The sequence below is a fragment of the Crinia signifera genome, chromosome 1 (genome assembly GCF_055691185.1).
Source record: "Crinia signifera chromosome 1, ASM5569118v1, whole genome shotgun sequence".
In the NCBI taxonomy this organism is placed as follows: domain Eukaryota; kingdom Metazoa; phylum Chordata; class Amphibia; order Anura; family Myobatrachidae; genus Crinia; species Crinia signifera.
Genome location: NC_139217.1, coordinates 314,870,408 through 314,893,600, shown reverse-complemented (window position 1 = coordinate 314,893,600; position 23,193 = coordinate 314,870,408). Strand labels below are relative to the sequence as shown.

Genomic DNA, 23,193 nt, shown 5'->3' with positions numbered 1-23,193 from the left:
AGCAGCGTGTATGGGCTGCTTAAGACAGAGAGGCAAGCCTGCTCTGCTTGTGAAGAGTGTGAAGAGTGGAGAACTATCGGCACTGTCAGTAAGTTAAGCACTGGAGGGGGTGGGGCCAAGAGGAGCCAGCTCTTAGGAGACAGACTGGTGGTGAGGAGTGGGGCAGGGAGGATAGGAATCCTGCCAGAGCAGGAGCAGCAGCATGAATGGGACTCCAGTGTTCAGTGTTAGAAGACCTGTTCACTGACCGCAGGACCTGCAGTCAGTAGACGGGGCGTCTAACACTGAGCGCTGGAGTGCCATCCATTCTACTGCTGCATTTATATTGTGCAATTGTATTTTTTCTCCCTCGCTTTCCCTCCTCATCGCTCTCTCTCCCCGTCACTGTCCCTCCATCTCTCTCTCCCCATCGCTGTCACCTTATCACTCAGCTGCTGTCCCTCCTCTCTCTCATCACTGGCATCGCTGGGGGGGCCTTTTCAGTATTTTGCTATGGGGCCCATGAAGTATGTCTTCATGGATATGGCGACATGATGAACTGTTAACAAACCATCCCTGGTTGAATAGTGGTTTCTTAACATTTCTTATAGACCTGTATATTCTTGCATTCCAATGAGTATCTCTCCCCAGTGCCAAATTGCCCACCTTGCTCTTCTGGCACATGCTCCCAGCATAGGGGATGCAAAACTGTTTTTCAGACCAATTCATGTTTAAAATAAACTGCCACAATTAAAGACCATAAACAGAAGTGTTTAAAATACTGTATAAGAGCATAATGCATTGTTTACTGAACTTACTGTAGCATTCAGTAAAGAGTTGGACATTAGAAGACACAGAGCTGCATTTTAACCTGATTTTTTGCCACAAGTTGTTTTCTTGATCAATTCAACTACAGAGCATCCTCTCCAAAAAAAAAAAAAAAAAAACCCACTTTCGGTGAAAACACACAATATTCACAATTATGACCATGAAAACTTGTCAGTTATCAGGGTTTTTTTCTCCCGCCAAGGTCAGTAACTTTGCACTTGGACAAGCTTGTACTTTTTTTTTTGTACTATGCTAAAGTATATTAATGAACCACTCTAAGACGTCCTGACATAATTTTATCTACATCGGAGCTTCTTCAAACATTTTGTTATTTTCATCTAGAGAGCGAAACTTTAGGTGTCTTGCCAGAACAGAAGATATTGACTTAGAGCAAAACGCTTTTGCACGTTTCTTATTCAGGTTAAGTCAAGACTTTTCCACACTAGCCGATTTTGAATATCTCAATTTCAACTTTTTACGCCGTCCTAGTGTATACAGCTTGCGATGGCGATGCACTGTCCTGTGGGATTGGCATTGCAAGAAAAAATAGACTGTGCGGGTGAGTGAATTTTTACTATATTGTATACAGTCTAGTGTTATACAATAGTCCAAAACATCCATAGTCAAAATCTTAAGCAAATAAAGTCAAGAATGTATAGTTCTGGGCTCTAGGAAAACTGCATAGTCAAAATCGTACATAGCCAAAATCTCACCCTGCACAGACTATTTTTTCATGCATGGGTATTGCATGCAGGGTAAACACTGTGCAATTATATACCCCGTTCTCACTGCTGCAAAAACCCGGGTATTTGCCAGGGCCAGCGGTAATTTCCTGTGTTGTGTCTCTGTGTGAAAGGGTCTTTGTGAAATTCCCAGGTGTTATGCCCCGGGAATTACACACGGGTTTTTCCTGGGTAATACATGGGTGTATGGCAGCGTGAACATGCTAGACCTGGGTTTTTCTCACAAAATGCAAAAAAGCAAGTTTATTGCATTGCTCAAAGCTGCTTTTTAATAGCCAATCAAAGATACTTTTTAAACATCCAATCAAAGCTGCTCTAATGCTGGCCACACATCAGACCAACTTTCCTCCAACCATCAAACTAGTTGGTTGGTTAGACTGAAAAACTGGTACTGTATGGGGGCAAATGCCAATAAGCAATGTGCTCACAAACTCAGGGGAATGGACAAAAACATTTAGTGAAATTGTTTAAATCAAATAGGTCCAACTACAGTACATTGTCTGACTGACAGCTGTTGTCCATTGTCCGATTTGGGAAACAAATGACTTAATTACAAATTACATTTGCGCCTATCCAGTACCAGGTTTTTATTCCATCCAACCAACTAGTTGGATGGTTGGAGTAAAGTTGGTCAGATGTGTGGCCAGCATTAGATGCCACACACTTGATGGCAGGCATACCAGGGGAAGCAGTGTAAACGAGGCAGACACGGGAATAAGGTGCTGTATGAATGGGGTCTGTAGAGCTGAGATGCTCTGTGCCCCACCAAAAACACGGGAACAAAAACCCAAGTTTTTGCAGGGGCGGCAACACAGCAATATATATCAAAAGTGTAAGCCAAAAGCACAATGTGTACACACCTTTAAAGCCATGTACACACGGACAATTATTCTAATCGATTTTGACATCATCAAAATTGCTTATAAGATTCCCTGAATCGGCCCGTGTGTACACAGTGGGCTATAGCGACGCACTGCCCCGCAGCATCGCTATCGCCCGGACAAATAGAGGCAACAATATCTTGACTTGACCTGCAGTGTCTGCTGGGGTTGGTCGCTGGGCTTATCTGCCGTGATTTTGACGGTACTTGTGGATGATCACGGCTCCCACGATGGCCATCGTATATGAAAAAAATCTCATCGCATCGCATGCGATTTGAACGCATCCAAATGCATTGGAATTAGCATCCAACACTGAAAAGCATCCAAATGCATTGGAATTAGTATGAAACTTGTTCAATGGCCCCAAAATGGCATTTTTAAGGCTGTACCACCCCCCAATTAGCATCCAACACTGAAAAGCATCCAAATGCATTGGAATTAGTTGAAACTTGTTCAATGGCCCCCAAATGGCATTTTTGAGGCTGTACCACCCCCACTATCAACGCGAACCCGAAGCGTGGCGAGCGCAGCGGTACGCGTCCTACGACCTTTTCATACCCCCACTATCCACGTCAGCGTGGAGTTGAGAATAGAAAGTGTGGCGAGCGCAGCGAGCCACCGAGCCCGAAGCGTGGCGAGCGGACGCGGATACCTTCACAGGTATACGCGTCCCCTCACGGGCTTCACAGGTGTCCGCGTGCGCTCGCCACGCTTCGGGCTCGCCACACTTTCTATTCTCAACTCCACGCCGACGTGGATAGTGGGGGTATGAAAAGGTCGTAGGATGCGTACCGCTGCGCTCGCCACGCTTCGGGTTCGCGTTGATAGTGGGGGTGGTACAGCCTCACAAATGCCATTTGGGGCCATTGAACATGTTTCATACTAATTCCAATGCATTTGGATGCTTTTCAGTGAAAAATCGCATGCTATTGCATGCGATTTTGACAAAAAACCTGCAAAAATTGCATCGCATGCCATTATATATGGCATGCGATGGCATGCGATGGGAGCCGTGATAATCCACAAGTACCATTTTGACTAAGCAAAATCGCTTAGTCAAAATCATCCAGCTGCAGCCTCCCCTTAAGCCAAGGATGGGGAAACATTGGCCATCCAGCTGTTGTTGAACTACACATCCCAGCATGCCCAGCAAAACTGTAGCAGGGCATGATAGGATGTGTAGTTCAACAACAGCTGGAGGGCCAAAGGTCCATCCCTGCCTTAAGCTGCCTTCAAGCTAGACATGATAGTAGCACGATTTCAGATGCAGTGGCGTAGCTACATATGTGGCAGACCTTGCGGTGGCTTGGGGAAGCAGCGCCAGCAGGGTCTGTGGTGGGCGACGCTGGCTTAACTGACAGGTGACCCAGGCAGCAGTGAGCCCTGAGCTGGTCCCACCATGTACATATCTAATGAGCGGGTCCCCGCCCCTTGCATATGTAACTACGGCGTCCGTAGTCAATCGCATCACCTCTTCTAGCTACCCCACTATTCAGATGTGTATTAATATTGCATACTTAGGAAACTAGTTTATTTTCCTCTACTACATAGATATCGGTTTTGTGAGCAATTTGTTTATCCGATGTTTCTTTCGCGGGTATGGGTGAAAACCGGACCAGGACAAAACCCCCGGACCGGACATCAAACTGCATTTTGTAGCCTCCGGTCCGGGGGGGTGTTCTGTCCCGGGGTGTCATGTCCAGGGGGGGGGGGGGGTTCTGCCTGTCACAGTAGAGGAGGAGGGGTAGAATAAAGCCTCCCTGTATGATCCGGGCATGTAGCAAAAACAGGACGGTCCGGACCACCCGGGGAGGCTGTAATCTCCCCTCCCCCATGTCCCTGGTGATAGCTATCACAGGGACCCCTCCGGACAAGACACCCCCGACAGGACCCTACAAGCTCCGGCCTGCAGATTTTGATGTCCTGTCCGGCGGTCCGGAGTCCAGTCCGGTTTTTACATAGTCCCTTCTTTCGCTGTCCCATCCCGATTCTACACTGGGCGGGGCACGATTCACGACTTGTTTCCAAACAAGCAGATATAGGACACTATTGTTGTTGTGTTCCCACTCCCAGCAGCAGCAGCAGTAGCGCAAGCGCCGTCAGTGCTACGTGTGTGTGTGTGACGCAGCTTCTGTCTGTACCCTGCCCTGCCGCCGGCGAGCAGCCAATGAGCGGGGTCGCTGGGAGGAGTCGGAGACTGCTCTCTGCTGCTGACTCCGGATCCTGCCGCGGTCGCTGTTTGTGTACTGACCTTTCTGTCTCAGCCTTCCCCAGATCAACCTATGGGCCAGCGAGTGAGAGCAACAGCAGCAGCATCATGTCCGCCTCGCTTGTGAGAGCGACTATCAAGGCGGTCAGCAAAAGGAAGCTGCTGCCGACCCGGGCGGCGCTCACCCTGGTGAGTTCTCTGTCGGCTGCTGTGCCGGGGCTTGTGCTGGCAGCAGTGAGCTTATCGGGGCGGCCGTGTGACCTTATCTCCCGGGGACAAACGTGTCGCAGCGCGCTCTGCCAGGGTGACAGCAGCAGCACGGTTGTGTAACGGCGAGGAGCTCCCACCCCGCTGCCCCCTGCCCGTCAGGGTACCCCGCTATGTAGTGCATGCTGGGGCCATACCCCACTGCTTGCATAATATGTGGTTATTACTGAACACTGCTGCTACACCTAACACTTACAAAACATGTTTATATTTACATTTTGAAGCTCACCATGATAAACGCATATGGGCAATTCTGTACAAGTGCTCCAAAAATGCAAACAAAACACTCCACCAGTGTAAATGTGAGTCAGTAGTGGTCCGTGGTGCAAGTGTGACGGTAAGGTGTACCACTAAAACATTTTGTGCCTGTACCCCTTACTGCCATAACAAATTACCTATTTATTTATTAACAGTTTCTTATATCGCACACATATTCCGCAGCGCTTTACAGAGTACAGTTGAACATTCACATCAGTCCCTGCCCCAGTGGAGCTTACAATCTATATTCCCTACCACATATACACGCACACAGACATTCTAGGGTTAATTTATTTGTTGGGAGCCAATTAACCTACCGGTATATTTTTGGATTGTGGGAGGAAACCGGAGTAAACCCACGCAAGCACGGGGAGAATATACAAACTCCGCACAGTTAGAGCTATGGTGGGAATCGAACCCATGACCTCAGTGCTGTGAGGCAGTAATGCTAACCATTACACCATCCGTACTGTACCTAGAGAGCACTAACTGCGCATGCGCAGGTTTGCGCTGCGTGGATCTTGGGCAGCGCGAACCAGTCTTGTTGCCACTCACCGTGCCCGGTCCTGGCATCACACTGCTCCTCTGGCTATGTCCTTGTTGGCTGCTGGCTGGAAGTGTTCAGGCGTCTGGCTGCCCCGCTCTCTTCGTTCATATGCCCCGGACTCTGCTCTGGCTCCAGGCCGATTCCTCACTCGTCGTGTCTGTTATACAAGGGGCATCACAAATTTATTAAATTTGGTTATGCACCTTTTGTCATGTAGCCACTCCCCCTTGTGTCATGTGACCACACCCATTTTTCCGCTAGCGACACAGTACCACTAAGACATTTTTTATACTTACACCACTGACTCTAATACATGAATTATGCTAGCCTTTCAAACGGATATTCTAGTGGGACTTGTATTGCAGTAATACTTTTATTTACTACTGTAGAGGGGTTGGTTACTGCAGAGAGTAGAATAGTATGGAGGGTGAGTTTATAGGGCATAGGTCAGCATTGGGCAATTGGTGGTCTTCCAAGCCTTTAGTTCCTGCTTGTTTTTTTTTTTTTTTGGTTTAAATGCCTGATGATATGTTATTTATTGATAGATAGATCTCTTCAATTTTTTTAATTATTTTTATAGATGTATTTTAGTGTAATGGCAAAGGTTGACACATTAAAATGTTGACATGAGTTTTTCAGTGTTTTTTTTGTGTCAATATTGACACCTACAAGTAAGCATGTGGATCCCCTAATTAGTGTAAACAAACAATTAATGGGGTATGTATGCATATGGCCAGATTTAAATAATATCTTGTTTGCTTCAGGTAGATCGAACAATCTGTGATAACATTGGTGATAACTACAATATTATACTACAATATGGCAAACACTGCATATATGTTTACAGGATAATGGTTCATATGTCCTCTTTATAGGTTGCGCCTGAACAGTAATGACTAATTCCTTGATGGCTAACCTTGTTGGGGTCCTGTCACATTGCGATTTTCTTAATGCTATACTGCCTTTGCCCTCTCTGACCCCTTCCTATAATTCTAAAACAATGGTTCATGCTGTCAAACTCCAAGACAGATTTGGAAGATTCACAACCAATTTCAGTGTGCCAATGGAACAAGAAGCAGTATGTTTGATGTATGGCAGTGGTTCTCCAACTTTTTGGATCCCTGTGCCCCTGATTATCAGAATTTTTTTCACGGTAGCCCTAGGCCAAAATTTTCTCATTCAGAAAAAAATATAAACACATTTTTTTCATTAATTATTTTAGATGGTTATGGACCAGAAACCAAGGGCACCGAAAGTGCCTCAGCATACAGATTGGGAACCACTGATTTATGGTATCAGACTATTTGTGATTACATTATATTACATTACAGTCCTAAATAATGTTTTCCTGTCTCTTTAGACACCTCCTGCAGTAAATAAAATAAAGCAACTATTAGCTGATAAGCCGGACCATGTGAGTAAAACATCATTTTTTTTTTTTTTTGAAGTGCTTCTTTGCTTTGACAAAATTATTACTCATTTAATGGCTACAAACAAGTATTTTCTATGTTGCGTTTTAAAATAAAAATGTAAAAGTTCTTTCATGCCTTACCTTTAACTTTTATTCATAAGGTGCAAAAAACTATCCACACTGCTTGCTGTACATGGGGAAAACATAAATTCATAGCAAAAGTGCAATCACAACAGTTAACCATAGCAAAAGTCAAACACTACAATAACTACACACAGCAGATGAGAGACCGAGACATACAGGTTGAAATAATCAAGCAAATAGGAATGAGTGGTCCAAAGTTAAGCATAAAGTCCTTGAAAACAGTGTAGTTCTATTAACCCTCCTGGTGGAACCTTCAAGGATGAAATAATTACACTTGCAAATGAGCTGGCAATGTAATATACAATATATATTTGTATATACATTTGCCCATTACTTTTCTGCGCAGTAAACAGTAAGTATACAATAAAAATGGAGTGACATTGCCAAATGCTCAGTAACTGGCTTACCATAAATTAAATACCACATTGAAGGTTGTTTTTAATTTACTTCTTTATGACTTTCTATTTTCTAGTCTATTTAATCCCCCAATTTGCTGTATGTATGGAAAGATGAGAATTTCTGTGGTTGTTACTACTTATTCTAGGGACAGATGTTCTAAAGGATGAGGGCAATAAAAAAAGGCAGATGCTATTCAAAACTTTGGTACATAATCTAAAAGTGCATGGAATATAGTTTATTTTTATTTGGCTTTAAATATGTGTCCGGATGTAATGAAGTCTTCGCTTGGTGGCTGTGCCTTTTAAATGATTGTCAATTTTCAAATAAAAATCAGAGTTTAGATGTCATCCCGCAAGGCAGCTGAACTCTAATGTGGGGTACACACCAGGATGATATGGCCCAAAATGAGCCAATTAAGGTACAATCTCAACCGATTGTATGTAAATCGGACATGTTTTGGGCAATTTCGCTGCCCTTTTGATGCAATCCCGATCCTTAGGTCTTTTCTGAGATCCTACCTGCTGCAGGTAGGATCTCCGTAATGACCATTGTAGTGTGTGCGGGACGCGATCGGATCGCGATCACATCAGGGGCTTTTTCTGTGCCGGTCGGCTGCTCGTGAGCGGGTCGTACGTTCCTGTGATGACACGCTCACGAGCAGCATCATGCTGGTGTGTACCCAGCATAACTTCAATACATCCTGCCCATGATCTCTTCATTTCTTGGCGTATAGCAGTATTCAGGTCATTAGTGGTTCTTAGTCGATGTTTGTAGGCCTCAGCTGTCAGATGGCCCCATTGCCTGTGTAGAGGACTTTCATGAAGCTGGTGAGCATTGTTTTCCACCCAGTAACAAAAATTCTGCTAGTTAACATAGCCAGACAAATGAAAGTGAGCTTCATCAAAAAATTGCTGTGATAATGCTGGAAATGACCCACCGAATTGTGTGGAATTTCAGAAATCGGATACAAATGTGTACCATGAATGATGGCCCCCATTTGAACAATACGCATATTCAAAACCATTTGAAAATACACTTTTAGAGTTTGTCCTAAAGTTTTGAATAGCGTTTACAATGTTTTTTGTTTTTTTCCCACATTTAAAATCTGGGAGTTTTTTTTTTTTTTTTTGCCTCACACTGTATAATATATGTATTTATCACCCAGTCCATAATTATATTATCAAGTTTAATATTCTTTGACATTTTATGATGGAATTAATTTTTTTTATTCCAATAAAACTTTATTGAAACACCATACAATACAGTCTTTTACATTTGTTAACAAACAATTGAAATAAAGTGGTCAATTGATACAGTTTCAAATACAAGCCATTTAGGACAGTATATCATATATTCTGCTAATGCTTGAGAAAAAGAGGAGTAAGTTCATATCATGACATTGCACCATTAATCAAGGTCTCATTCACAAATAATATACCATTGAGTTTGTTTATTGAGTTATGTATTTTTCTGACTTAGAGATAGGGGTAACGTGGATAGATATTTGCAAGAAAGATGGAAGAAAGCGCACAAATGAGCATATATATATATATAAAATAATTTTACTAAATAAATCTGCACATGTACATAGGGATTAGGGATAACAGCTTGCCATTAGCAGAGAATCTGCGATACAGCACAAACGTGAGATGGTAACACTATCACCACTCAGTCAGCAACAGCAAGCGAGTGGCATCCGACAAGCAGGCTGTCGCCGGTCGGGATACTCAGGTACATGGATTGGACCACAGATGAATGCCACTGTGTCTGGATAGAAGAGGCCACACACAATGTGTTTCGTCACAGGATCGGACTTAGTCACTGTGTGCTGAGCGATCTTGCTGAGTGATATACATTGCTCTGGATCGTTCAGCATCATCCCCCCGTATGTAGGCCCCATTAGTATATGAATTAAGTAGCATTCTGGTAAAAATGTAACTTCTTTAAAAAAAAACGCCTGTGTTATGGCTAAAATTAGAGAAATAATATAGTCAACCCCAAAATGAAGCGTACCTGTAAATACACAAAATTACTTTAATATTGATGTATTCGTGAAAAAGAATACTTAATTGTAAAACTCAAATTAGTTGAAAAGCAGAGAATATAAATAAAACAATATATATCTATCCTTTTAGGAGTAGGGACGCCAGCTCCCTGCAACAGAACCCTGGCCTTTATCTCACACCAGTCCGGTACATCACTCCTCTCAGAGTGATTGAATATCTGATCACTGCAGTGACTATTGACATTTGCATGCATGCCATTATTGTGTTCTATTTTTTATTGTCCAGTGTGTTTTCCAGGGTTTTTTTTAGCTTGTTGCCTTAATAAAACTCACAGTTTTCCCCATACATTTCTGCACTGATAATCATTTACTGATTAATAGCACCATCTAGTAGCACTCTTCTCAGTCACAATTGGGAGGGAACCCTACCATCTTTTTCATTTGTTAACCACATACATTTAGTGCCTGAGTGCTGGTCATTCCTAATTTAAGTATATTTGCCTTCCACTTGAGCTTGGACAACTCAACCTAGCTGCCAGTCATAGGTTGAGCACCAACATCTATCTATTTATATCTATCCTTTGTTATTTTAGTTTGTCTGTATTACACTTGGCAGTGATAATACAAAGTAGAGGCTGTAAATCAGATCCTACTTTGTATAAATCATTACAAGGTTTGTTCACAATGGTTAGGGCCTATAGACATTATGCAATATTGTACATGCTTGTAATGATTTTGTTCAGTTCAGGACAATACTGTATAATGTGTACACATGATCTGTCGTAAGATGCGATCTCCCATGCATCTTGTGAGACATGATCTTGTAGTCCTGCCTGCAGTCTTGATGGAGAGGAAATGGGTGATGCTATGCACATAATATGATCTTGTGTCACATATAGTGTGTAGATAAGATGTCACATGTCTGGGAAAGCAAGGGAAATTGTATACCTTATACATTATATCTTATACATTATTGTATTCCATCTTTCTAATGTATACATAGCCTTAAGGTGCCCATACATGGCGCACTCATTGCATGCGTTTTGAACGCCATCACATGCGATTTGCATGTAATGCGATCCTAAGCTAGTTTAAAAATTATGTGCAGCACATACTTTGAACTGTGCGATGAGATGTGCACAGGAGCGTGTATCGCACCCACAAACCGCACCGTGAATGGGCACCTTTAGGCTTTCTGTACAATGCATGAGTCCCCATTTCTTGACATGCGTAACATTTTAAAATGTTATTTCTTCTACAGATTGGTTTAAAAGTAGCAGTCCGTACGAGGGGCTGTAATGGCCTGTCCTATTACCTAGAATATGCAAAGTCGAGAGGAGCTTCTGATGAAGAAGTGGTACAAGACGGTGAGTGGTTAGCATGCTAACATCTATGTGCTCCGTTTGTGGAGTTTTAAATGACCACAATACCGCTAAAATCGATGACCATTGATAAGTAAAAACATGGATGGTCGTCCATTGCATAGTTATACACCATCGATGGCAAAGGCAAGTTGAGCTTTTCTAGCTCACTTATTGCAACATTGTGTGGGGTTGAGGGCCAGTTTCAGTTTCGCTATTTGACAACTCTTTGTCTGTCACTGTGGGTTTATCTCCCCCTGGCCCTACTTAGTTGCTACTACAGTACATATACATTGCAGGCTTACTTTCCTTGGTGTTCGGCTTGGGGCTATAGGCCAAAGGTATTTAAGCTCTCTTGATGCAGAGAGGCCTTACTCTTCCTAATTTGAGTACATACAATGAGGCTGTCATTTTCTCTGAACTCTGTGAGTGGTTTCTTTCTCTCAGGTCTAAACCTCGAGTGCATCTGGAATACACCCACCTTACTGGTTTCCCTTTGCGTTTCTCTGGTTACCTCGACAACTCCCTCAATCTCCCCTGATTCCCACTGCTGTCCTAGATTCCTTAAAGATCTGGGATATTAAGCACCTAGTGGCTTACCTTGCCGCCGCATCATCTGTAACCGGGACCTGCAGATCTACCTGTCTGAGGTCCCGACGCTTCTCCTGGTTCCTGCTAATGAAAAATGACCCTCACAAAATGGCTGCCCCTAACAGCAGACCGTTTTTAAGGATGCTAGAGGAGGGAGGAGTCTCCTCCTAGCATCCTCAAAAATGGTCTGCTGTAAGTGGATGGACATTTTGAGAGGGAGAATTTTCATTACCAGCAGGAGCCAGGAGGAGTGTCCGGACTGCAGACAGGTAGATTTGCGGGTCATGGCCATAGCTGGGAAAAAATTGTGAGAATGAAGAAAATGCATATTGCACACAAGTGTCTGATATGACGAAATATATTTCAACCAGTTTAATGTAGTTTTCTGCCTTCTTATTTCCCCAAAAGTTGCATGCTACCAGAAAAAAATCTTTCCAATCAGTCTTCTCATGACCTGCTAAGATACTATCAAAATCTCTGTCCTTGAAGTGGTTTCGTATCTGTGGTCCAACAAAGACGCTCTCCTTGATTTTGATAATATTTTAAAAAAGGGAAAATGTCTGCAATGCGCGACAACAGCATTGATCTATGATCTAGTTCATTTCTAAGGATCTTCAAAACATAAAATAATTTTGAAACCTTGAAACATCATATTCGTGTTCAGCGCATTTAAATCAGTAAGAATTGGTTGTTTTTACGTAGGATCCTTTTTGGCTGTTGCTTAGTGTAATAGACTTCATGAAAAGTTTTCATACTAACAGTGGGGGAGGGGAAGCACATATGTAGTGCTAATAACAGAACACATGAAAGGAGTTAGTGTACTGTTATTGGTTAGTGTTTCTTTGCCAGAGATAATTGCAGAGTCCTGGAGTCCAGTGACCAGGACAAGGAAATGCAGCACCACAAAAGGGATTTCTTCTCTCCTCCATCAGGCACTGCACAGCCATAACGCCACTTGCTATTCTATCTTTCCTGGTAACAGAAAAGCTAGTCCCTGTTACTTCCGGTGGGGATGCTGTAACTTCCAATACTGATGGATAAGACTGAATGAGAATCTAGTAAATTGATTAAAACCGTTGCCTTTTTCCACATAGGGGTATATTCAATTGATGTCAAAACTGCCGTCTTGACGAAAAAGATGGCTTTTTTTTACATGAATAGGTCAGAAGGCATTCCGATCTATTCCATGCTGTTTATTTTTTGTTTTTTTTTCGGCAGCTCGGAATGTTCTGACCTACCAAAAACCAGATGGATTGATGGAATAGCCACTAATCCACCTGCTTTTGATGGAAACACAGCCAAAACTGCAAGCTATGTTTCAGTCAATCTCAAACCCACATGAAAAGATGCTGAATTGTGGCAGGGAGCATGGTGCCCCTGCATTGAATAATAGAAAGAATTTCGGAATGGATCTGGCGTCAACTGAATATACCCCATAGCCCTTAAGCTAATGAATTGCTTGTTTCGATGTGTAATAAAAGCCATGTTTTTATCCAAAGGGGTCCCTATAAAACATATTTGACTGCTCTGTTATAATGCAAGTGCTATCCAGCTTTTGTTAATGCACTTTTTTACCCCCCCCCCCCTAGGAGTGCGAGTGTTCATAGAGAAGAAAGCACAGCTGACTCTTTTAGGAACAGAAATGGACTATGTAGAAGATAAACTTTCAAGCGAGTTTGTTTTTAATAATCCAAACATTAAAGGAACCTGCGGATGTGGAGAAAGCTTCAGTATTTGACACACAATCACTATATGCTTTCAGCCTACGGAAAAATGTTCTATTGTGATCTTGCATTGTAAAGCACTTTTGTCAGATTTTCAAGCTTCGAGAAATGTTTTAACTTGATTTGACCTGAGTAAAAGTCTACTTGGTTATGTGAAGCAAAACTGCTTCTTGTACTTATCCTGTCCTTGAATCCTGGGCATGCATTTACAGTAGATGAAACATTATTTCTTTCCCAGTCTCACTTTATTTTCTTATTTGTAATGCCACTATTTCTATATAAAGTAAGGACATTTTGCCACATCAGTTTTTGTTGGCATGTGTTGAGTGTGAAGTTCCAACACACGTCGGTATGTCTAAACCAGTGGTTTTCAGACTTGGTCCTCAGGATCCCACACAGTGCACATTTTTCAGGTCGCCGGACAGGTGCATTCGTTATTCACTGAAACATTTGAAAAGATCCACGGGTGGAACTTATTATTTCACTTGTGATTCTATGAGGAGGCCTGCAAAACATGCACTGTGTGGGGTCCTGAGGATTGACTTTGAGAACCTGTGGTCTAAACTAATCCGGTATGATTGTAATTGGTACTTACTGCAGTTTCTACCTGGTCATTTTAACTAATTGTATTCATAAATTTCAACAGTTTGTTACTGTTGGGAAACCAGGAACTGGGCTGCCTGGAAAAAGCCATGGACACTGGAGCTGGGTAATCTTGCCAATAGCTATATATTCTGTTTTTAGAACAATGTCTTCCTGATACTCCAAGTACCATAATGATATATTCAGTTTTGTTTCACATGCAACAATGCCAGGTTTTGCCTTAACTTTATCGAATCAGTGTAGCCTTTCATATTAATTTAAGGTGCTTGTATGAAATCATTCAAGCAATCTAAAGAAATATTTTAAATAAGTTGCTAAAGAATGCAAACTTTTTATATTAATGTATAAAGGAAGCTTTTGGTCACAACTCATAATGTATTTACTTTTTGTTAGTACTTTCAAGCATGTTTTGATTTGCTCCTAGAGACAGATTAAATTACCCTTTATGTTTATTGTGTAGGTAAAGTTCTGGGTTTAACACTGGATTTGTCTATATTTTCTCCATGCAGGAACCTTTGGGTAACACGCAGTAACCCATAGATTCCGCGGTAAGTGCGGGAATCTGTGATGCCCTGTGACTAGTGGATAATTGTATCTGCTTCCTGATCATTCATTTATGTAATGTGCATTATTTATTACACCTGCTGAAAGATATGGAAGTACTATAAATATGACCACATAAGATTGATGTTTTGAAAAGCAGTTACCCAACATAATAAAACTAGGGCACTGTGAGTTGCCCTAAATTGCAGTTATTCATTTTAATCAGCATATGACGGTATTGCTCATCATTTCTGGACATCTCTGAATCGGGCATAATCTTACAGCTTCTTTTCACACTATGGGGGTACTCAATCCTGGACAAAATTTTCAGCAGGCGCAAAAACATCAGTTTTGAGCCTTTTTTTGGGTGAAATTGATCCGCCTATTCAATCCCAGTGCTGATTTTTCAACTGGCGAAAAATACAGCATTGGCAAAAAACACATGTATCAACACAATTGCCACAAATGCGTGGTTTTGGTGAATTTGTGCCCGTTTTCGCCTGTTTTTGGTCCATTTTGTAATAAAAATGCCCATGATTGAATACTGAAAAGGCGACTCTCGACCTTTTTTTCGCCTGGCGAAAATTTTGGACGAGATTGAATACCCCCTAAACCTGCTTTCCAGATATTTCTCTGCTTTGCCTTCTCAATATTGAAAACTATTCTGTGTACTGTCTGCTTCAGTCCAGTTTAATCCTGTTTGTATGAACAATAACTTAAGTAATACATTTATTTTATCTGGTCTTTTTCCAGCTACTACTTAAGATTGAAGTTTTGTTTAAAAAAAATTATTCATCATTATATATTTATGTATTAGAACCTTAACCCTTTGAGTGCCAAAATCTCTGGGAGATGCGCAAAAATATCCACAAAAAATGGCAACATCTGTGAGAGATAAACAAAATATGAGTGCCAACATCTCTGTGAGAGATATGCATATCAGCTAAAAATACCAGTGTTGCTCACATTTGTTATACTGTATAAAATCAAATAAAAAAATGTTGTGTACCAAAAAAAGATTCGATTTTTTTTTATATAAGGTAAACATTATAGGTCATTATGATGGGGAAAAAAAGTTTTCTTGTCAATTTTCACACCAATTTTGACAAAGTAACTTGGCACTCAAAGGGTTAATTATGTTAAGGTGGCACTGATATGTTTTTTTTTCTGTTTTAAAAAATCCTGAAACGCACAAGTAGATTCAGCAACTTGAATATAATATTGAACATTTAGGCTTATTTTATGTGAAATATTTTGGTTTAAAAAATAAACTTAAGATATGCAATGTGATGCTGTCCTTGAGTTCAGTTTAAAATAATGATTGCTGTTAACATGTGCATGCCGTGTAATTTATTTAAAAATCTAATATAAAGTGGGAATCACTTGAAAGTGTTAGGTGTTTATATTTTAATAAAGTCACAGTAGCAGGCTATAGAAATTAACGTGGTAAATACATATTTCATTTGTTTCTTCAGAGAGATAATTTGGCAGGTATTTTATTGTTGTATCACTACTATGGAGTCACACGTAGCACATTAGGTAGTGAGTAGATAACCTTTAACACGTCCACCTGTGCTCAGTTTAAATTGTAACAACCTTCTCCCCCCTTTGTGCAATCACTTGACATTCTGAGTTCTGTGAAGCCTGTCTTATGTCTGGTAGATGAGAGAGATTTAGCAAAACTAATCCTGATTTGTAAGATATAAAGATGTAAGAGAAAAATGTGCTTTAAAGATCCTTGCTTGCTTTTTAAAGAAAATATCCTATGTGGGACTGCTCCTAGTAATAGGTCAGTTTGAGGTATGGCATTACAGTGTATTAACTCCTTCAGTGTTTTTTTTTTTTTTTTTTTTTTAGGTAGCGCTCCCCACTGGTTGAATTTTTTGGGGAGAGCGCTCCCTAAAAACCCCACCACTCGGTCTCCCGGGGCCGGGCAGCGCCTCTCAGCACTATGTCAGCCGCTGCCGGCCCTGCCCCCGGCAACCTGGCTTGACGTTACAGTCACGCCGCAGACTGTCACACAGCTGGGGGGAGGGGGGAGGCGCAGCGGCAACCCCGAGAATTTTCAGGGTTTGCCAGTCTGGGTACTGAAGCATAACCCGGAAAATTGTCAGGATTACCACTGAAGGGGTTAAACGTAAAACCAGATAAAATGTAAAATGTGCCTCTCACGGTCTGTCTTGTTTTGTCTGCCCTAATGTGACAAACATGATTACATTAGCTGTCATGGGCTGCCTTAGCTTTCTCAGCCCTTAGGAACACAAGGTGTTTATATCCATCATTGCTTATGAATAGTTATAGTAGAACTACTGAGAAGCAATATTGCTGGGCTGAAGGCAATGCATAGGACGGACATCCTCAGTCACAAGAAATTAAACCAAGGAGAATAGGAACTAAAGTGGTCAATCAAATAGTACAGATATGTTGGAGTCAACAAAGGGACAAAAGTAAAGAAAAGTGTAAACCTCAAAATATGCCGCATATTTTATATTTTATGCATTTAGGGTTAGGATGCAATCAAACAAAAGTGCCATATCAAATTTACTTTTATTAAACTAAAAAAAGTGCACAGCATGCTTGAAAAGGTGGAGAATCCTCCAGTTATAAAATGGGTTAAATAAAATAGAAAGTATAATTATAGGCATCAAAACCTTTTAATGTGCAAGCAAAGACACTTGTTACTTCAAAGCAATTTGAAATATCTTTTGCACTACTTTCAAAGGCAATTACAAGAATCCCACAGCTGCTATTTCTGAACTGTTATTTATTTGTATTATTATTTTATGTATGTAACCATGTTGTTGAAAGGATTTCAGCAGCTCTATTTTGTCAAAGCAATTCTATAGGTACGGATAGTTAAGGCCTCCATACACTAGTAAGATTTGGGACGACCCCCACGGATCGGGTTGAGAAATCGGATTTGTTTGACATCCCCTCCGACCTGATGCCCATGCACATTGGGTTGGACTCTGCAGATTTAACCTGGTGCAGGTTTAATCTACTAGATCGGACCTGTCAGTGGCATATGGCGGGTGCTTTTTAGCACCCACGATGTGTTGGGTCCAATCCATTGGTGTGTCCCAGCAGTGAAGTATAATATATGGATTCCAGGAAAAAGTAAAAATATATATATATTTACCTGCATATGTTGATTCAGACTCCTCTTATTTATTAACAGGTTCTTAAATAGCGCACACAAATTCCACAGCGCTTTACAGAGCAAAAACACAAATTACATTCTAAAGGGGAGGGTTAGACAGAGAGGGGTGACACAGAAGGGGAAGACGTAAGTATAAACAGAAGGTTAGGATGAGAGATGGTCAGGTTTTATGCTGGAGGGTGGGAAGAGGTCAGCTTAGTCTTTGATATTTTAAGTCTAAAAAGCGCTGGGTCATCCAGGAGTAGACAGCAGAGTTGGAGATATGAGTGAGGATGGAGGGAGAGAGATCAGGAAAGGAGCGGTAGATTTCAGTATTATCAGCATAGATGTGATAGTGGAAGTTGAGTGAGCAAATGAGCTCACCCAGAGAGGACATGTAGAGATAGAGAAGAAGAGGACCAAGAATAAAATGTTGGGGGACACCTACTATTAATGAAAGTGCAGGAGAGGTGAAGTCATTACAGGTACAGCTGTGCATTTTCAAAACTGACAGTGCAAATACAGCATTAACAGTTATTGTAAAAGTTGTTTTCAGATGAGAAAATGGTGATATTATGGATGAATAGCCAGATTAGGCAGCCAGGGGTAGTATGTTGTGAGTTTGAAGCAAGCTTTCTCAAAGCAGTCTTTGGTTTTCTGAATAGTTGTTGTTGTTTTCTGTCCTTCTGTTTCACTTCAGTGTAACGCCAGTATAACGCTGTAGTTATGTTTCAGTTATGCCACACTTTTAAAAATGATGCACTTCAAAACTATTATGCACACAGCTGCACCATGCACACAGCCTAAACGGCCCACAGCCTATGTAGTGATCTCTAAATGCATTTGCACTCATTAATTGGACTCTTCCCACCCATACCCCAACCCCCCTACTACAATGAATGGTAATAAAAGTGGCTTACATAAACACCCATGCATTCCAAGATACCATGTATCATTAAGAGTTATAAGATGTTCCTCCCTTCACATAGGCAACATAGATTTACTATATCACTTGCAAAATAACATTTGACAATAACACATTCCTGATATCTAAAGTGAATGTGTCCGGCTTGTCAGCAGGACTTCGCTTGGAAAGGTCCAGGTTTTGGCTCTTTAAGTCTTTTGCTTTCAGTTTTCTGGAGTAGGGGAGAAAACACCTCCTCTGGGCTGTGGGGGGATCCATTCAATCAGTTTACATCTCAAGTCTGTGACCTGGTGGTGTGCATTCATGAAATGTCTGGGGACTGGTAGGTCCGCTGTCACCGAATCAATATGGAAAGCCTGTGGTTTGTCATTCTGTCTCTGAATTTGCAAGAGGCCATCCCCACATAGTATAGTCTACAATGACAAGTGAGAATGTAGATTAGGTGGTCCATGAGACAATATAGTCTGAATCAAATTTTCATCAATCTTCCTGTATGGGGTGTGGGAATGTAGGTCCCACCAGCATACTTCTACAGGTGGCGCATCTACTGCACCTAAAGCACCCTGGCTTCCTTTCCAAAAGCCAAGTGGTATTCTTTGGGGTATCAGGTCGAATAGTCAGTCGGAGCAAAAGTTGCTTAAGATTGGGGTCTCTTATATGCCATCACTGGAGGTGCTGCAAATGAGAGATTGAGTTGCGGATCTGTGTTCACAATCGGCCAATGCTTTCTTACAGAGACATGTACTGTGGTGTGCAGGAGGTCTCCGTCATCTCCCTGCCGCCTGCCTCTCCTGTCACGCCGGGGACAGCTAAGCAGGCTGTCCCCGGCGCCTCCTCCTCCCCTCTGCAGCCGCAAGGACGTCTGGCTGCGTTACTAGGGGGAGGAAGGGCTTACTTTCCGGGTCCAGGAGGAACTGGTCTAAGGTAAGCCAGAGGGAGGGGGCGAGGGGGGTTTGCGGCGGAGGCGTCGGGTGGCGAACAGAAGCCCATAAACATAAACATTTTTAGTACTGTACTTGCAAAAGGAATTCACAATGATAGTGAGCCCATAATTAGACTTCCTTGTAATGAAGGCTTGGTAGAAGAGACACCAATGGTACATTTACCCCCAGCCCTAAATGTGCCAGGAAGACAAAAACTTCTTCTTAATAGAGAAGATCTATATTTATAATATAACTTGAGTTAAATATTACACTTTCTAAACAAAAGCTAATATTTTAAACAATTACTCCATAGCCTTTAACATTAGGGAATAAAAAATCCATATTCACATAGGCCCACTAAGACTTAAAGTATAACCAAATCTAATGTAGCTGTGTAGCGCGTACAGCAGCATCCCAGCTGCTAAGGAAAAGCAGGGACCAGGAACTGCCGAAGCTGCCTCAAAAGGGCAGCCTAGTAATATCCAGGACAACAATCCTTAGCGATCAACGTGAGGCAGCATCCTAGTTGTCTAGCAATGGCTGGACCCAGTATGCAGATGAGCCACCTTGGCAGCTCATAACAGAGAAGTGTATAAGACTATGCCAGATTAAGATCAATGTTTATCAGACAGTGAAGCAGTGATTTTTTTTTGTTTTTTTGTTAAACATGAATTTATTTGATTGGAATATGTATCTGTGCAGATGGAGCCTTCTTCAACTAGCCTTCTTTGGAGAGCCACGGTGAGCTATGGCTCACCAAGGCTTATTCTCAGCTGCAATGCAATACAGTAGGGGATTAGCAGTGGATTAACTTAACTCTGGGAGGCAATGGAGTCATCTGCCACTGGCTCCTGCTCCTAAGGGGGCACCTCTCCTCCCCTGCAAGTTCAAATCAATTACAAGCCCTCAATATCACTTCAGTGTCTGACTCCCCTCCTTGCAGGACAATTGACATCACACCCTCTTTATTTTAAACATACATACATGCATGCATATATTTATATAAGGTGGGGGGGGGGATAGGGGGGCATCAATATTTTTCTGGGACGAACTTACGCCACTGCCTATTAAAGCCATCCTCTAGCCCTTTATCTGTACATTACAAATTCTATTAGGGTTGTAGATTTCATAGTGTTCATAAATCTTACTAGATATTGTCACACCTGCAATTATTTGGTAAAATCCAGAAAATTGTATCGCGTGGAGTTGTGCAGCCTTTATTTGTATGAAGTTGAATCTGGACCTGTTATGTTAATATATTTTTAGATACATATGCATTAAATAAGCTTTTAGAACACACTTTTCAGAATGGATTAATCTGAGAGTTTGTAACAGATAAATAACAAATAAAGGTCCACAGCATATTCTACCTACTAATAATGCATTCTTTTTATGGCACAATGTAAGAACACTTAATGGAAATCTTAGTATTTACTGTTTACTAATGATGCTCTTAATGTTTGTCATATTTTGGAAAGTGGACATGAAGTGTTTTCAAATAACACTACTCCTGTCCTCTTGAAGTTAATGGATGGTTTGTATGCTATCTAATTATTCTTAATGTAGACCCAACAGCTAAATGAAATCGTTATTGTTGCTATACACTTCTTACTACTTTGTTTTGAAGTGCTGCTGAATTTTGTTCTTTTTATGTACGCAATTTCATGTAATTAGTTCCCATAATGATACACGAGAAATGGGGTTCTGGGATACAATTCTGCGCTGAGGTGCAAGCTTGAATCTATACAGTGAGTGTGTCACCAAACACACTGAAATGACAAATGGTAGAAAAGAATACCGACAGAGTTTTCAAGCGCTCCTTCTATTCCTATGTTTTCATGTCACCCCGTCCTTGGCAGTTCTGATGAAGACTCGTTTGACATGAAAAGAGAGAAACCATATAGTGTAGCACCCTTGGGTATAACCACTGATACGTATATATTCTGATGTCAAAAACCGTACCCTATATGGTGGTCCACTAAGTGAAAGGTGGACAAATCACGCTCAAGTGTGAGGGGGTGATCAACCTCCAATAGATCCTACAATCTCCTCCAAACAATTTCACATGGAAAAACCAAAGATAGGTGCCAAAATGGTGAAGTAACGTTTAATAATTAAAAACATATACAATAAAAATTCATGGGTGTAAACAATGGACTCTCACCCGATTGATGTGTCTACTAGATGAAAGCAGACATACAGAGCATGAGATGGAATAGCCACAGGCGTCCCTGGATGCTGTATGTAAAAGTTTCAATCCTGGTGTGATGTCCAAAGTCCACAAGTCCCTTCTGCCAACGCGTTTCAGACCTCCTGTCCTTTATCAAGGCATAGAGACTTATCCCCTTACCTGGGTTTTTATACCCACAATTCCCGCTAAAAACCCCAAGCCTATTTCCAGACATGGATTCCTAACAACTAATGTAGTCCCGTATATCCCCGGAATAGTAGTCCACTTCTTAGAGAATACACGCTATTATCAGGTGTCACGTCTTATTGAAGATGTATTTCTCTGTCCGGCGCCGTCCGCCGGAACTTCCTTGCGTTCCATAGGCGTCGGCGCCGGAAGTGACTTGCGTGTCACTCCCTTCCAGCTTGGTTCCTGAATCTAACGCCGTGCATCGGAAGCTGTCATGCGTTCCACCGACATCAGCGCCGGCAGTGCGCTGCGTGTCACTCCGTTCTTGCTTCTTCTCTGTGTATTTTATCGTCTGGCTTATGTTATTCTGTTTTTGACACGTACGGTGTCACGTGTGCGTTTCAAAGTGGCCAGACAGAAAATATTTGCGGTTCACTGTGTGTTTTATTTGCAGGTCTCCGCAACACAGAAGATATACAGCGAAATGTTTCATCAATATTGCAGGCATCCCATAATAAATAGAAATAAGAAAAAAAGGCATTAATGTCACAAGTATATAAAAAATTATATAAAAAAATCCATTAAAAATGAGGGAATTTAAAGTGCTAAATACATCGATGAGAATAAATATAAAATCCATAAAAAATATTTCTATAAAAACCACTTCAATTCAAAATCCTTATTCAGGCCACCAGGTATTAACGTCTTATACTGATAGATCATGCTCATTTCAGTTTTAGCTAATTTTGTGGCTATATTTCCTCCTCTTTCCCCCACATTGATCTTTTTGAGGGCCGCAAAATTTTTAATGTGTTTGGGGTCACATTGGTGTTCTTCTTTGAAGTGCAGAGAAAGTGCGTGTACCTCCAGGCCTTTTCTTATGTTGCGGAGGTGTTCTCCGATTCTGATCTTTAGAGACCTGCTGGTACATCCAATGTAAAACTTTCCACATGTACACTCTATAATGTAAATAACATTTACAGTGTGGCATGTTAAAAAGTCCTTGATAATGCACTTCTGTCCATTGATAAATAATTTAGTAAGCTTAGCTCCAAAGGTATTAGTAACCCCCTTACATCCTAAGCACGTTCCGCACCTAAAAAAAACCTTAGTATGTATTGTGCCTCTTTTTGGTGAACTTGGGCACAGACTTTTAGTAAGTTTGGATTTTAAGTTTGGTGCCTTCCTGAAAATGCATTTTGGTAGGTCAGGTAATAAATGACCAATTACAGGGTCTTTTTTTACAATAGACCAGTGTTTTTTAAGGATAGTTTTCACTTTGCTGTGCTGGGTGGTATAATCAGAGATAAAAGACCACTTGAACATATCTGTCTCTGATGTGTTGGATTGTGGT

At 41.5% G+C, this 23,193-nt stretch overlaps 1 protein-coding gene across 1 annotated transcript; it reads left to right on the top strand.

Moving 5' to 3' along the window:
* The first annotated feature begins 4,576 nt into the window (after positions 1-4,576).
* Positions 4,577-15,783, top strand: ISCA1 (iron-sulfur cluster assembly 1). Its single transcript, XM_083186482.1, has 4 exons — positions 4,577-4,829; positions 7,073-7,126; positions 10,933-11,038; positions 13,213-15,783. Exons 1-4 carry the CDS (start codon positions 4,599-4,601, stop codon positions 13,359-13,361), a joined length of 540 nt encoding a protein of 179 aa, XP_083042608.1. The 5' UTR covers positions 4,577-4,598; the 3' UTR covers positions 13,362-15,783.
* The last annotated feature ends 7,410 nt before the right edge of the window (positions 15,784-23,193 follow it).